The sequence below is a fragment of the Ascaphus truei genome, chromosome 2 (genome assembly GCF_040206685.1).
Source record: "Ascaphus truei isolate aAscTru1 chromosome 2, aAscTru1.hap1, whole genome shotgun sequence".
NCBI classification, from domain to species: domain Eukaryota; kingdom Metazoa; phylum Chordata; class Amphibia; order Anura; family Ascaphidae; genus Ascaphus; species Ascaphus truei.
The window spans coordinates 402,903,611-402,920,070 of record NC_134484.1 but is presented as its reverse complement, the minus strand read 5'-3'; the positions used below and the strand labels follow the sequence as shown (position 1 = coordinate 402,920,070).

At 45.7% G+C, this 16,460-nt stretch overlaps 1 protein-coding gene across 3 annotated transcripts in view; it reads left to right on the top strand.

The window, feature by feature from the left end:
• HEPACAM2 (HEPACAM family member 2) overlaps positions 1-16,460 on the top strand; it is a 73,715-nt gene that overhangs the window by 25,965 nt on the left and 31,290 nt on the right. For all 3 annotated transcript variants that reach the window (XM_075587344.1, XM_075587343.1, XM_075587342.1), the window contains exons 3-4: positions 511-795; positions 15,123-15,419. In XM_075587344.1, coding sequence (XP_075443459.1) covers positions 511-795; positions 15,123-15,419 — 582 coding nt within the window. The remainder of the gene's footprint in view (positions 1-510; positions 796-15,122; positions 15,420-16,460) is intronic.

Genomic DNA, 16,460 nt, shown 5'->3' with positions numbered 1-16,460 from the left:
GCTCGATCTCATTTTTTACCCTTAAAAGTTAGGCCGAAATTCACACAAAGTCTAAGCAACATTTTCTATCAAACTTTGAATTTCTTTAGTCAAAAAGTAACTTGGAATATGGGTTTTGATGGAGGGAGGGAGAAACGGGTATACCTCCCCAAACGCCTGAAATACATGGGATGTATACTAATTTGACTATGCAAAGCATATTAAAATGATTGAAATTGGCATATAGCCCTGGAATCTCAGGTGTATTCTATTTTGTGCACAGGTATCTCTCGTGTTGTTTAACCCTTTGAGTGCCACTTCTCTGAACAGCGTGTTTAACAATTATTTTAAAATGGTTGGTTGAATTGGCTGCCATTCTGGACTTGAAAGACGTAATATTCTGCTGGTTTTTTGTTTTTAATTAAAATCTTAATGTAACTACTGATGTCATTTTTTTTAATCAACCGCTTCTAAATATAATGTATTAACCTGTAAAAGTGTTAATAACCAACTGCTCTCTTCATATTGCAGTTCCCGTGTCAAAGCCCGTTATTCAAAGTGAGCCATTGTATGGAGCCGTGGAAAAGGTGGGGAATATGACATTTAAATGTTCAGTGGCACAAGGAACCAGGGTAATGTACCAGTGGCTAAAAAATGGGAAGCCCCTGCAGAGCAGCCCGGACTACACCTTTTCCCTGAACAATGACACATTTATTATTGCTCCCGTCATGAAGAAGGACATCGGGGATTACAGCTGTTTGGTCAAGAATCATGTCAGTGAAATGAAGAGTGGAGTAATTACACCAACAATATATTGTGAGTATGTTACAATCCTTGTGTTTATAAAAATAATAGAGTAGAATATTAGAACAGGCACCTATACCGACAGGGAGAGGCAGATCAGCGGGCACCACGATGCAGGAAGAAAGTTTCTGAGGCTGGACTGTGCTGCATACAAAAACCTTTATTGAGAAATGGTTAAAAAGAGGAGGGGAGACATATCCCTGCACCTCTAACGCGTTTCACCCAGCAATTGGGCTTTTTCAAAGAGTAACATACCCGTGTCTGATGAGCTCTGATATACCGGATGTACGTCACGTCCGGTCTACATCCGGTATATCAGAGCTTAAGGTACTTCCTGAGACTCCATGTCAGTCTCTGGCAGGTTCCTGGGTCCTCTGTGTCCAGGAAATATAGGTGTCTGGGTGTCTTGATTTCAGTACAGCCTTTGTGCTCAAGACAGTGTCAAGTGTCCAGGCTTCTCTGCTCTCTGCTCTCCTTCCCTCAGCACAAATGTGAGCTAAGGAAAAATCTCTCTCCTGTTTCTCACATCAGGCTTTTCACAGAGTCCTAATCAGCCAGGTGGAGACTGGTTGATTGCCAGTGTGCAATTAATCAGCACACTGCTGGATTTAGAAGCAGTGTCTCTCAAACAGTGATAAGTCCCTGTTACATCATGGGAAAGGGAATAGAAAATAAATATATAAAGGGCAGTGCATTGCATTACAAAAGCCAAAGTACTGCGAATGGGGAACTTGTATTTGTAATGCATTTTTTCATGCTATATAAACATTGAAAGCTGTGGATATGGAGTGTTTGGCCTTAAAGTTTTAATGTGTCATTGTACATATTTCAAAACATATTTCAAATTGTCTGTCTGTCTTCAAATCATCCTTTGCTGTGTCTTAATTCAATTTAGCTTTCACACTTGGTTTTTCTAAGATGGGTGTTTTCTTGCCCATCTGCTTTAACGTCCCTCACATGTGCTAATTAAGTTGCTTGGGCCAGCCAGGTGACTTTTTTAAAGTATATAAGCAAACACACAGCAGCCATAGCTGTTTGCAGCCATGTTTGAAGTATACATGCTTACAGTAGAATGTTAGATGAAGTTCAAAAAGAAGTGGAAAAGTGGACAACACCTAATGGTTCTGATTCCTGCATCTGATCTACGCTGGAAAGGAGGATATCATCTATCCCAGACTGCACATCTCAGCACTTAACTATTGCTGTGATGCCGCCTTTACTTTTTATATTTGCTGTAACCTCACTTATTTTCAAATTATGCACTTCCTTCCACCAGCCTCATCATGTCTCTACTGTCCCGGCCAGCTTTATTCTAAAGCTTGCCGGGTTAAATGCGGGCCAACCGCGGGGCTTTTCTCCGAATTGAATGGGAGTTTCCCGCGCGGCGGCTGCTTCAATAGATAAGCGCTAATGGCGCTTATTATTGAAAGCGCCCGAGGCGCGGGAAAACCGGCCAAAAACGGCCGAAGATAGCCGCGCGCCGTCCGCGGCTATTTTTAACCCGTGTAGGCAGCCGCTTTAGATTAAAGCTGGCCGGGACAGTAACTCTATTCATACATCTCCATCTCTCCTTTCTTCCCCACTTCTCTGTTCACATGAACTCCTTTCTTACCTGTGCCCTCTGTCACTACACAGCTACACGCCCTGCACTAAAACACACCCCTACAAATCATCCTCACACATTTTCTTTCTTTCCATGCTTCTCCTCCTTGCTTCTGGGGATATCTCTCCCAATCCTGGTCCCTGCCTTATTCCTACATGCTCTCGTCCTCGCCTCCCACATGCAACTTCTACTCCTTCTGGTGTCAACCCCTCCAACCTCATACCCATCCCCTGCCACCCTCCCTCCTCTCTCCCTTTCTCCTGTGCCCTTTGGAATGCTCACTCCCTTTCTAACAAGTTCCTCTCTGTGCATGACTTCTTTCTCTCTCACTCCCTGCTTCTCTTTGCTATAACTGAGACCTGGCTCACTCAGTCTGACTCTGCTCTGGAAGCTGCCCCCTCCTATGGTTGCCTTTCCATGTCCCACACTCCGCGCACTGATGGCAGGGGTGGAGGAGTGGGGCCAGTAAACCCACTCACAGACCTTAATAATGTGTGGGGAAGACCTACTCTTAGTCTCAAACCAGCAGAGCCAGTACAACCAACGTCACACTGAAGAGACCCACAAGGTCGAAACAGTCTGTCTGTGGGTGGGTTTACTGGCTATGCATCTTAACCCTGGCTGTGCTTAAAGCTGTGGCCATGCAGCAAGCTTAAACCTATAGGGAACCATGTTTTAAATGGTTTTGAAGCAAAAAGTGGCAATGTGTGCTCATTTGCATGTCATTTCCCAGAATCCCTTGCTGCAGTGGAAGTACTGTGTGCTGGGTGATAATGGTGAAAGGCGGGGTTGAAGACCTGTCTTAGGCTAAGGCCCCGCTCCCTCAGTCAGCGCGCCCGCACTGCAGACAGGCGGGGCGCTGACAGACACAGACCGCGATATGCGGTCTGTAGGGAGCGGGAGCCGGAGTGGGAGGGGGGGCGTGATTTGAGCGGAGGGACCCGCTACTCCCCCCCCCCTCCCTCCACGGGCTCTGGCTGCAGGAGGGAACTGCTGTAGGCTGCTGTAAGGTAAGCAGCTCCCTCCCCCTGCTGACACAAACAACACACACATACACCCCTTGTGTAGGAAGCTGCCTGATGACAGCTCCCGCTCCCGCTGCTGATTGGCTCATCAGCGCACCACGTGATGCGTCACCTCTCGGGATCACAATTTTCTTGCATCCCCTGGCGGCTGACGCGTCACAGCGCGTAGTGAGCCAGCAGCGAGGGGGGACTGGAACCTGCTCGGGAGGATTCCCCTGCTGGTGGGGAACGCCAGGCGCAGCGGGTCCCAGCCCTAAGACATGCAAATGAGCATACGGTAATATTTCCATTTGCTATATATATATGATACATGATATATAGATACATGATATATAGACATATGGAGACCAGGGAATCCTGATAGCCAAAAAGAGACAGCACACTGCAGGTATGGTATCAAAAAAGTGTATTCAGTAACACAAGGCCGCCAACGTTTCGGTCCTCCCAATGGGACCTTCCTCAGGGCAGTGCAACTACAGACTAACACAAGCACCCATATATACCCCTTAACACATACTAAAGAAATTCAACAACAGGATGCACTGTGATGTCATTATGTTGTTCTCAAGGTTTGATCATGTGACTAGGTACACATATGCATAGATCAGGTTCTCTCATTGGTGCGTACCAGTATCAGTATGTTGGATTGGCTGTTTAGAAATGTGGGTTGTATCTGGGATTACAATTTGGAGTTCATGATTGTTTTCAGGTGTTCTTTAGTATGTGTTAAGGGGTATATATGGGTGCTTGTGTTAGTCTGTAGTTGCACTGCCCTGAGGAAGGTCCCGTTGGGAAGACCGAAACGTTGGCGGCCTTGTGTTACTGAATACACTTTTTTGATACCATACCTGCAGCGTGCTGTCTCTTTTTGGCTATCAGGATCCCCTGGTCTCCATATGTATGTATGTATGTATGTCTTTATTTGTATAGCGCCATAAAATGTACATAGCGCTTCACAGTAGTAATACATGTCATATAAATAACAAATATAAATAACAGATCATGGGAATAAGTGCTTCAGACATACTGTAAAAGTAACATTAAGGAAGGAGTCCCTGCTCCGAGGAGCTTACAATCTAATTGGTAGGTAGGGAGAACGTACAGAGACAGTAGGAGGGAATACTAGTAAGTGCTTCTGCAGGGGGCCAAGCTTTGTGTCATGTGTCCATGATTATCCAGTGCTACTCATATGCTTCTTTAAGCAGATGTGTCTTAAGGTGGGTCTTAAAGGTGGATAGCGAGGGGGCTAGTCGGGTATTGAGGGGAAGGGCATTCCAGAGGTGTGGGGCAGAAAGTGAGAAAGGTTTAAGGCGGGAGAGAGCTTTAGATACAAAGGGGGTAGTAAGAAGACTTCCTTGAGAAGAACGCAAGAGTCGTGATGGTGCATAGCGAGAAATTAGGGCTGAGATGTAATGAGGGGCAGAAGAATGTAAAGCTTTAAAAGTGAGCAGTAGAATTGAGTGTGAGATACGCGATTTAATCGGAAGCCAGGAGAGGGATTTCAGCAGGGGAGACGCTGAGACAGATTTAGGAAAGAGTGGAGTGATTCTGGCAGCAGTGTTTAGGATAGATTGTAGGGGAGACAGGTGAGAGGTAGGAAGGCCGGACAGCAGGAGGTTGCAGTAATCGAGACGGGAGAGAATGAGGGCCTGAGACAGAGTTTTAGCAGTTGAGTAACAGAGGAAAGGGCGTATCTTTGTGATATTGCGGAGGAAAAAGCGACAAGTTTTAGAAACGTTTTGAATATGAGAGGAGAATGAGAGAGAGGAATCAAGTGTGACCCCTAGGCAGCGTGCTTGGGCTACTGGGTGAATGATCGTATTTCCAATAGCAATGTGGAAGGATGTAGTAGGGCCAGGTTTGGGAGGTAGTATAAGGAGCTCTGTTTTTGCCATGTTAAGTTTCAGTCGGCGGATGGCCATCCAGGATGATATTCCAGAGAGGCATTCAGAAACTTTGGTCTGTATAGCAGGTGTAAGGTCAGGGGTTGAAAGGTAAATTTGTGTGTCGTCAGCATAGAGGTGATATTTAAACCCAAAAGATGTGATTAGGTCACCTAGAGAGAGTGTGTAGAGAGAAAAGAGAAGGGGTCCCAGGACAGAGCCCTGGGGTACCCCCACAGAGAGATCAATAGAGGAGGAGGAGGTGTTAGCAAAAGAGACACTGAAGGTACGATGGGAGAGGTAAGAGGAGATCCAGGATAAAACTTTGTTCCGAAAACCAAGAGTATGGAGAATGTGAAGGAGAAGAGGGTGGTCCACAGTGTCGAATGCTGCAGAGAGGTCGAGTAATATGAGCAGAGTGTAATGACCTCTGTCTTTGGCAGCGTGGAGGTCGTCAGTTATTTTAGTGAGGGCTGTTTCAGTAGAGTGAGCAGTGCGGAAGCCAGATTGTAGAGGGTCTAGTACAGAATAGGTGTTGAGAAAGTGTAGCAATCGAGAGAATACAAGACGTTCAAGGAGTTTGGAGGCAAAAGGCAGGAGGGAGACAGGTCGATAGTTAGAAGGACAGGTAGGGTCAAGCTTGCTGTTTTTGAGTAATGGTATAACGGTTGCATGCTTGAAGGATGAAGGAAAGGTACCAGAGTAGAGGGAAGAGTTAAAGATCTGTGTGAGCATAGGGATTATAGAAGGAGCAAGAGGTTTTAGGAGATGGGAGGGAATGGGATCAAGAGGGCAAGTGGTAGAGGGAGAAGAGGAGATCAGCAGTGATACATCCTCCTCCGAGATAGCAGAAAAAGAGTCAAGAAAGACAGAAGGAGAGTTGGGAAGCATTGTGGGATGGGAGGAGGCAACAGATGGGATGTTCTGCCGTATGGACTCCACCTTTTCCTTAAAAAAGTCAGCAAAGTCCTGAGGTGAGATGGAGGAAGAAGAGGAGGCAGCTGAGGGTGGTCTGAGTAGAGAGTCAAAGACAGAAAAGAGACGGCGTGGGTTAGACTTGTGTGTGTTGATTAGTGATGAAAAGTAGGTTTGTTTAGCCTGAAAGAGGGCAGAGTTGAAACAGGATAGCATAAATTTGTAGTGAATGAAGTCTGCGAGCGTATGAGATTTCCTCCAGAGGCGTTCAGAGGAACGAGTGGAGGAACGCAGCATGCGTGTGTGGGAGTTTAGCCAGGGTCTGGGGTTAGAAGGGCGAGGACGGCAGAGAGAAAGTGGGGCATGAAGATCAAGAGAGGAAGATAAGGCAGAGTTGTAGTTCCTGACCAGGTTGTCAGGGTCTGAAGCAGAACTGAGAGAGGAGAGGGAGGAGCGTAAAGTGGAATCAAGAGCTGGTAGGTTAATAGAGCGCAGGTTTCTGCAAAACGAGGGCGAGATGGAGATGGAGATGGAGAGAAGCGAGAGAGAGAAAATGAGATGAGGTGATGGTCGGAGAGAGGAAAAGGGGAAATGGAGAAGTCGGAGAGAGAGAAGTTTTTAGTGAAAACCAGGTCTAAGTAGTGGCCATCCTTGTGGGTGCTGGCTGCAGTCCACTGTTGAAGGCCAAAAGAAGCGGTTAGAGAAAGAAAGCGGGAAGCCCAAGGGAGAGAGGGGTCATCAATGTGGCAGTTGAAGTCCCCAAGGAGAAGAACAGGGGAGTCTGAGGAGAGAAAGAAAGAGAGCCAGGATTCAAAGTGAGAGAGAAAGGCAGAAGGGGGATGAGTAGAGGAAGGTGGGCGATAGATGACCGCCACATGGACCGGGAGAGGAGAGAAGATCTGGACTGTGTGAGCCTCGAAGGAGGGAAAAGCAAGAGAGGGGGGAATAGAAACTGTTCTGTAATGGCAGAGAGAGGAGAGCAGGAGCCCCACGCCTCCACCCCTGCCACCAGGGCGTGGAGTGTGGGAGAAGGAAAGGCCACCATAGGAGAGGGCAGCTTCCAGAGCAGAGTCAGACTGAGTGAGCCAGGTCTCAGTTATAGCAAAGAGAAGCAGGGAGTGAGAGAGAAAGAAGTCATGCACAGAGAGGAACTTGTTAGAGAGGGAGCGAGCATTCCAAAGGGCACAGGAGAAAGGGAGAGAGGAGGGAGGGTGGCAGGGGATGGGTATGAGGTTAGAGGGGTTGACACCAGAAGGAGTAGAAGTTGCATGTGGAAGGCGAGGACGAGAGCAAGTAGAAATAAGGCAGGGACCAGGATTGGGAGAGATATCCCCAGAAGCAAGGAGGAGAAGCATGGACAGAAAGAGAATGTGAGAGGATGATTTGTAGGGGTGTGTTTTAGTGCAGGCGGCATAACTGTGTGGTGACAGAGGGCGCAGGTAAGAGAGGAGTTCATGTGAACTGAGAAGTGGTGAAGTAAGGAGAGATGGTGAAATATGAATAGAGTTAGAGACATGATGAGGCTGGTGGAAGGAAGTGCATAATTTGAGAATAAGTGAGGTTACAGTAAATATAAAAAGTAAAGGTGGCATCACAGCAATAGTAATGTGTTGAGATGTGCAGTGTGGGATGATAACCTCCTTTCCAGCGTAGTTCAAATGCAGGAATCAGAAGCAGTAGATTGTGTTCATTTTTTACACTTCTTTTTTGAACTTCCTTTTTTAAACTTGCATACTACTTGAAAGATTTCTACTTAAAAGCATTTCTGCTTAAGAGCAAAGGCTGCAAGCAGCAATGGCTGTTGTGAGTTTATCTGCCTCCTGCAACAAAACCGTGAGTGCTAATCTCCATACCTGACTATATATATATAGTCAGGTATGGAGATTAGCACTCACGGTTTTGTTGCAGGAGGCAGATGCTTGTCCCATAGAGAGTATGTAGACATATGGAGACCAGGGGATCCTGATAGCCAAAAAGAGACAGCACGCTGCAGGTATGGTATCAAAAAAGTGTATTCAGTAACACAAGGCCGCCAACGTTTCGGTCCTCCCAACGGGACCTTCCTCAGGGCAGTGCAACTACAGACTAACACAAGCACCCATATATCACTGTACTTTTTATCACTGTACCTTTTTATCACTGTACTCCCCCGCAGACTTAGCATATGGCACATGGAAGCCCTGAAGCTTGCTGAATTATTACAAACATGGTATTGTCAATATGTTGATGGAAATTTACAATGGATTACTTTCAGATACTGAATGCGTGTAGGACGGAGAGAAGTCTGCTTTCTATTTACTCTTTCCTTGTTCAAGTAGCCAACAAAATTATATATATATATATATATATATATATATATATATATATTATATATATATATACACACATATACATACAGTATATATATATGCAGTGCTCGACAAACCCGGTCGCCCACTCGCCAGGTGCGAACGGAAATTGGCCCGTGGCCAGCTACTTTTCCCCCCTGCTCTGCGCAAATTTTAAAAAAATTAAAAAAAAAAAATAACAAAAAAAATATCCTCCTGGCTGATTGGCCAATTGGTCGTGACGCGGAATGGAGCCCTTCTCTGCAGGGGTAATGGCTTCTCCTCGCGCGCGCGGTCCGTCTCCGTCTCCTGCCCGCGCTTCCCTCCTCATCCCCTCCAGTCTCCGCTCCTGTCGGGCAAGAGATGACAGCAGGGGATTTCTCCCCCCATCTCCCCCCCCCCCCCCCTGCCCCGCTTGCCCTCCGGTTCTGCTCCTGTCCCTGTGGCTGCTCGCGCGGGGCAGGAGATGACAGTGGGCGATGTTCCCCCGTCCCGGTTGCCCTACGGTCCCCGCTTTCCCCCAGTGCCAGTGGCTGCTCCCGATGCCAGCAGGGGTGTTCCCCTCGGTCCCCGTGGCTGTCTCCGCTTCCCCACCCCCCCACAAATTTAAAAAAATAAATAAATAACAAAACAAAATATTTTCCTGGCTGATTGGCCGTGACGCGGTCGTGACGCGGAATGGAGCCCTTCTCTGCAGGGGTAAGTAATGGCTGCTCCTCGCGTGCGCGGTCCCTGTCTCCTGCTCGCGCTTCCCTTCTCATCCCCTCAGTCTCCGCTCCTGTCCCCGTGGCTGCTCGCGCGGGGCAGGAGATGACGGCAGGGGATTTCCCCCCCACCCACTCCCCGGTCCCGCTTGCCCTCCGGTTCCACTCCTGTCCCCGTGGCTGCTCGCGTGGGGCAGGAGATGACAGCGGGGAATGTTCCCCCCCCCAAACCTGCTTCCCCTTTGGTCTCCGCTCCTGTCCCCGTGGCTGCTCGCGCGGGGCAGGGGATTTCCCCCCCCTGTCCCGCTTGCCCTCCGGTTCCACAGAGTGTGTGTGTATGAGAGTGTGTGTGTATGTATGAGAGAGAGTGGTGTGTGTGTGTGTGTGTGTATGTATGAGAGAGAGTGGTGTGTGTGTGTGTGTGTGTGTGTGTGTGTGTGTGTGTGTGTGTGTGTGTGTGTGTGTGTGTGTGTGTAAGAGAGAGAACGTGTAGGACACCAAAGGTACCCCCCACCCCACCCAGTCAGTCATCCCCCCACCCCACCCAGTCATCACCCCACCCAGTCAGTCATCCCCCCACCCAGTCAGTCATCCCCCCACCCCACTCAGTCAGTCATCCCCCCATCCCACCCAGTCAGTCATCCCCCCATCCCACCCAGTCATCCCCCCATCCCACCCAGTCAGTCATCCCCCCACCCCACCCAGTCAGTCATACTCCCCCCCACCCAGTCAGTCATACTCCCCCCCACCCAGTCAGTCATACCCCCCCAGTCAGTCATACCCCCCCACCCAGTAAGTCATACCCCCCCCCACCCAGTCAGTCATACCCCCTCAGTCAGTCATACTCCCCACCCAGTCAGTCATACCCCCCCACCCAGTCAGTCATACCCCCCCAACCAGTCAGTCATACCCCCCCAACCAGTCAGTCATACTCCCCCCCACCCAGTCAGTCATACTCCCCCCCACCCAGTCAGTCATACCCCCCCAGTCAGTCATACCCCCCCACCCAGTCAGTCATACCCCCCCACCCAGTCAGTCATACCCCCCCAACCAGTCAGTCATACCCCCCCAACCAGTCAGTCATAACCCCCCCCACCCAGTCAGTCATACCCCCTCAGTCAGTCATACCCCCCACCCAGTCAGTCATACCCCCCACCCAGTCAGTCATACCCCCCCACCCAGTCAGTCATACCCCCCCACCCAGTCAGTCATAACCCCCCCACCCAGTCAGTCATACCCCCCACCCAGTCATACCCCCCCACCCAGTCAATCATACCCCCCCCCACCAAGTCAAACATACCCCCCCACCCAGTCAGTCATAACCCCCCCCACCCAGTCAGTCATAACCCCCCCCACCCAGTCAGTCATACCCCCACCCAGTCATACCCCCCCACCCAGTCAATCATACCCCCCCCCCACCAAGTCAAACATACCCCCCCACCCAGTCAGTCATAACCCCCCCCACCCAGTCAGTCATAACCCCCCCACCCAGTCAGTCATAACCCCCCCACCCAGTCATACCCCCCCACCCAGTCAGTCATCCCACCCCCCTGCCCAGTCACCCCACCCAGTCAGACAGTCAGTAATCCCCACCCAGTCAGTCAGTAATCCCCACCCAATCACCCACCCAGTCACCCCACCCAATCACCCACCCAGTCACCCCACCCAATCACCCACCCAGTCACCCCACCCAATCACCCACCCAGTCACCCCATCACCCCACCCAGTCACCCCATCACCCCACCCAGTCACCCCATCACCCCACCCAGTCTCCCATCACCCCACCCAGTCACCCCATCCCCCCACAGTCACCCTCTCTCCGTCTCTCACCCTCTCTCTCTCCCTCTGTCTCTCCCTCTCTCTCTCCCTCTCACCCTCTCTCTCACCCTCTCTCCGTCTCTCTCTCACCCTCTCTCGGTCTCTCTCTCACCCTCTCTCCGTCCTCTCTCACCCTCTCTCCGTCTCTCTCTCACCCTCTCTCCGTCTCTCTCTCACCCTCTCTCCGTCTCTCTCTCACCCTCTCTCCGTCTCTCTCTCACCCTCTCTCCGTCTCTCTCTCACCCTCTCTCCGTCTCTCTCTCACCCTCTCTCCGTCTCTCTCTCACCCTCTCTCTCTCTCTCTGTCTCACCCTCTCTCTGTCTCACCCTCTCTCTGTCTCACCCTCTCTCTGTCTCACCCTCTCTCTGTCTCACCCTCTTTCTGTCTCAAAATCTGGATCTGGATATTTTATTTACCCTGTATATCTTAACTGCCCTATACTACACCGAAATAACCTATACTGCTTTCTTCCAGATCTGACTCAAGCTTCACACAGAAGACATTGGAATCCCCCGTAACCCAGAAGACAGGTAGGGAACACATCCCCTCCAATGTATAACATTGTGGGAATGAGGTACCTGGACATTGAGGGTCTGCGGATCAGGTAAGATCCCAGGTGGGATTGCTGCTTTAAACATTCTGAAGCGGGGGCATCCAGGCACTAGTTAAGGGGTGCAGGAAACTAGTCATTCACATCTGGCTTTTTTTTCTAGATTCGACATTTATACACACACATACACACACACAAAACAAGGACTAATTGTAGTATAATGTAATACAATAAATAAACTTATGTCAAAAACGAATGTTCTTACTAGAAATGTATTAAATTTATTTCATTTATGGTTTTTTTTAAATGCGGGGCTGGGGGCGGGATTAGAGGCGGGGTTGGGGGCGGGACTAGAGGCGGGACTAGGTGGCGAGTAGATTTTTTGGTTCGGCGAGTAGATTTTTGGGTGATTTGTCAAGCACTGTATATATGTATACTGTATGTATATGTGTGTATATATATATATATATATATATATATATATATATATATATATAATTTTGTTGGCTACTTGAACAAGGAAAGAGTAAATAGAAAGCAGACTTCTCTCCGTCCTACACGCATTCAGTATCTGAAAGTAATCCATTGTAAATTTCCATCAACATATTGACAATACCATGTTTGTAATAATTCAGCAAGCTTCAGGGCTTCCATGTGCCATATGCTAAGTCTGCGGGGGAGTACAGTGATAAAAAGGTCTCTCACAGTAAGTACCTGCCATCTGCTCAGAGACAGAGTGGATGACAGTGTAATGGTGACTACACCCGTCAGCCACACACCAGTAGCAGTAAAATGTTAGCGAAATCATGATTTATTATTTTACAAGTCATTTGGTCAACAACCATTATTGAAAGAAAACATTTCATTTCTGTAAAGACCTTATCTAGTGAGACAAGAAGAACAAAACAGGTAGAAAATGATTATTGATTTCCCTTTTCATAGGGAACCTTTTTACAATGTAATGCCCCTTTTACCATTGAATTTCTCAGAAACCACGTAGATAAACAAACAGTATAGAGCTCTCCAGGACCCAATGGATCCAGGTCTTACAGATCTCACGCACATGGTGGATATGAAATGATTTGCTCTGTCCAGTCCCTGTGCTATAATACTTCAGTACTTTCCCCCTTAGTAACGTGCACTAAATAAAATCGTATGGCATTCTGTAATTCTAATTTATTCTAAGTATTCACATTACAAAAGTTAAAACTTTTTAATATATCGGAAGTTTTGGAAATGTGGCATTGTTTCATACAGTATACTACACTCAGATGTGTGTGGGGTTTGTTCAAAAGTAAAAGATAACTATTGTAAATTAATTGCCATTGAGAACTTGTCACCATGTTTAATATAGATGTTATAATATTTATCTTTGAAGCATTGCCTGCGCAAGCAGCTTTGGGTAGGGAACATTACATGGATTTCTTCAAATTCTGTAGCTCAGAATTCCCTTAGTAGCTCATTGTTACACAGAGCTAACTAGGGTTTGCCAACCAACTTCTCCCACTGATCTCGAAGATCAGTGTATAAATTATAACGCTCCTCTACTTTCACACACTGAATGTTTTTTTTTTTGCAGCTGCAATCTTTAATGAGCTTCTATGATATATATCTGCCTACTGTTAGTTATTACTCTATTTATTTTACTATCTAAGTATTTATTTTACAATTTGTTAACATTTTATTGATTTGTATTTTAAATGCTATTGATTTATTATTCTTAAGTCATCGGATACTTTTATATTTTGCAGACATATCCATTGTAAAGTAAAATTTGTGGTAACAGTTTGCTAAGGAATTACTGTAATTATATTTAAGAGATCTTATCACTGCAAATTTTAAACTGCAAAGGCATATTTTCTTCTGCTTCGCATGAGCTTCTGACTACCCGCTGAGAATAGAGCATGTATTGTACATCCTTTGATATTTATTGTGTTGTCGTTCAGAGGTATTGTAGATTTTGGTTCTTATTTCAAAGATAATACAACACGTGCAGAAAGTACTGTAGATTCAGTATGGTGTTGTGTGGCTGAGTGTTTCACTGCAATTTAACCTCAGCGTATCTTGCTGATTGGGAATTTACAGTTTAAGAGGTTTACTCAATAACATCCCGTGAATCGGAGCTTTCTGCTTCAGGGCTTTTTAAGTCAGTCCCTAAGGGTATCCCAGGAGATGAAAACAACAGCTATATAATAATGTTACATTTCTATACTGTATCCGGAGTAAATATGGCTCTGTAGTTATAGGGGTTTATGTATAATAGTTAAAAAGAGCCAGTTGTACACTGTGGCATGGAAAAGGAAAAATGTGGAGATATAATGTGACTCAGTAAAGGTTTTGGTCATCGGAAGCATCAGGACAGTATTCTCTTATTGGGAAATCTATTTCATTCTATGTGTAGAGTTTAAATGCAATACTTATATGCGAAGTTTAAATGTATCTCACAGCTCATTTGCATTCACATTTGTCTAACATCAAGATTTTCCATTAGTTTAACTCATAAACAAAAAAGCAGAACATGAAGCTGCTATACAGTAGATTTTAAAATTAGATTGCTGTACTTAAAAAAATATCCAGCACTTTTCTTAAAAATTGTTCATTTTTTTTACATTTCTTCTTAAAACTCTTATTGCAAAACACGGAATCATTAGGCAACAAGACAATTATTTTCATTGGGGGAAATGGCAGCCACGGTATATTCCAATAATATAAAAAAGCAGATATATCTGCAGTGCTATATACTGTAATGGAAGAGAGGGGCATGATAGTGACAGGAAAAATGTATCCATCAAACGAAAGTGTACGGTATATCTTGCATACTGTATGTTGATACATTGTACCTGTGGCTGCTTTTGTAAAATAACTAAAAATCAATTCGGATCACGTCAAAATGTTACATAAAATATTGTGCTGCTAAAATGTTTGTAGAAAAGGGGAGCTCGTGTCTTTCCACCAGGGAAAACACTTTGTTGCCTGAATTTACATTATCGGCCAATGAAAAGCTTGTATTTTCTGCCTTTTATTTTGTTTTCATATATTAAGCACTGAAATGCTACACGCCTGTTCTTGAGATACAGCACGGCCCCGCTTCTCGGCGCTCCGCTTTTTGTCGATCCGCTGATACGGCGGCACCGAGAAGGTGACTGCCCTGTTGAATTATGAAACGCGCATGCACAGAACGGGCGGGTGCGCCCGGCACGCATGCGCAGACCGCAGGTTGCGCGTGCATCGTATAGATTGCATGTGCGCAGAACTGCGAAAATGCCGGTTTGTGCATGCGCAGCACTGATCCGGTGATTTTCACTATACGGCGTGCCTCTGGAACGGAACCCGCCGTATACCCGGGGCCCTGCTGTATCTGTAACTGCAGTGAAGTATTTGAAAGGTCTAAAAAGTGAATGTTATTGTGACTACAATTTTGTCAAATATATCTATATGTCCTAGGCATGTGTCAGTTAATTAAAGGAATCCATTTTTTTTCTATTTTAACTTTCTCTCTTTTCTTTAAAACAGATGGGCCCTATGAGCTAACAGTGAATTCAGATAAAGGCTTTAAAGTTGGGGAGGTGTTCACAGTTGACTTAGGAGAACCTGTTCAATTTGATTGCTCAGCAGACTCAAATCCTCCAAATACATTCGCATGGATTCAACGGGCTAATAATACGACACAGGTCATCAATTATGGCCCATACTTTAAAGTTCTCTCTGACAACGTTGGTCGAAAGACAATGGATTATATGTGCCGGGCATACAACAACGTAACTGGAAACCGAGATGAAACCCAATTTACTGTCATAATTACATCTATAGGTAAGAAACTAATACCCAACATGCATGCAGCCAAATGATTTCAGTTTTGACGTACGCAATATTTAATTGAAAATGTATGGCAACTTGTAGTGTATAATCATTTTCATAAGTTGCCAAATGAGATCATAAATGAACTGCACATAAAATTGCTGCAATGTAAAATAGATAATAAATATACTGCACAGAGCGGCTTGTTCAGTAACCTGCAATGGTGACGGATCAGCGCTAACGCAGTTTAATGAATGAGCCCCAAAGAGTTGCAATGTGAAATAAATCCTAAATACCGTTTATTGCACATATAAAGTTACAGTGCAATATAGATCCAAAATGCACTGCACATACTTAGCTGCAATGTGAAATTGAATATAAATAATTGACTCTGAGGTTGAATTAAATGAAATTACAAAACTAAAGAAGGAAAAAAGCAAGAGGACAGAAAGTAAAGTGATAGAGCTGAGAGATTATATATAACAAAAAAGAAGCGCATGCCCCATAGTGTAATATAGTCTATTACAATAGCTAGGTTGGAGTAACGTTAAATATGCACGCTCACAAACAAATGTACAGTAGTAAAATCGCAGTGTATCAAAAACCTGAACTGCGATTTTACTACATTTGTTTGTGAGTGTGCATTTTTAAGGTTACTCCAACCTAGCTTTTGTAATAAACTGTATTACACTATGGGGCATGCGCTTCTGTTTTTTGTTTTTTTTAGATCTATTTGGAATATGGTTAATTCCCCAGAAGCAGTTCAGACCCCAAAGACTTTATCTGGGCCATCTACCCTATATTCTTTTTTTACACTTCTGGCATTTTTTCTATGTTATCTATTTGTATTAATTTGGTTAATTGTGTATTGATTATATTTTAGCGCTGAATATTTATTATTTGTCTTTTTATTTATATATATATATATATATATATACCGCATATATACAGTATATATACATATTTGGATGGATAGATATCCTGCACTCCAGTGGTGGAATAGTAATAGCTGGTGCTAAGGTCATGAAAATACACACATACAATACCTAAAAG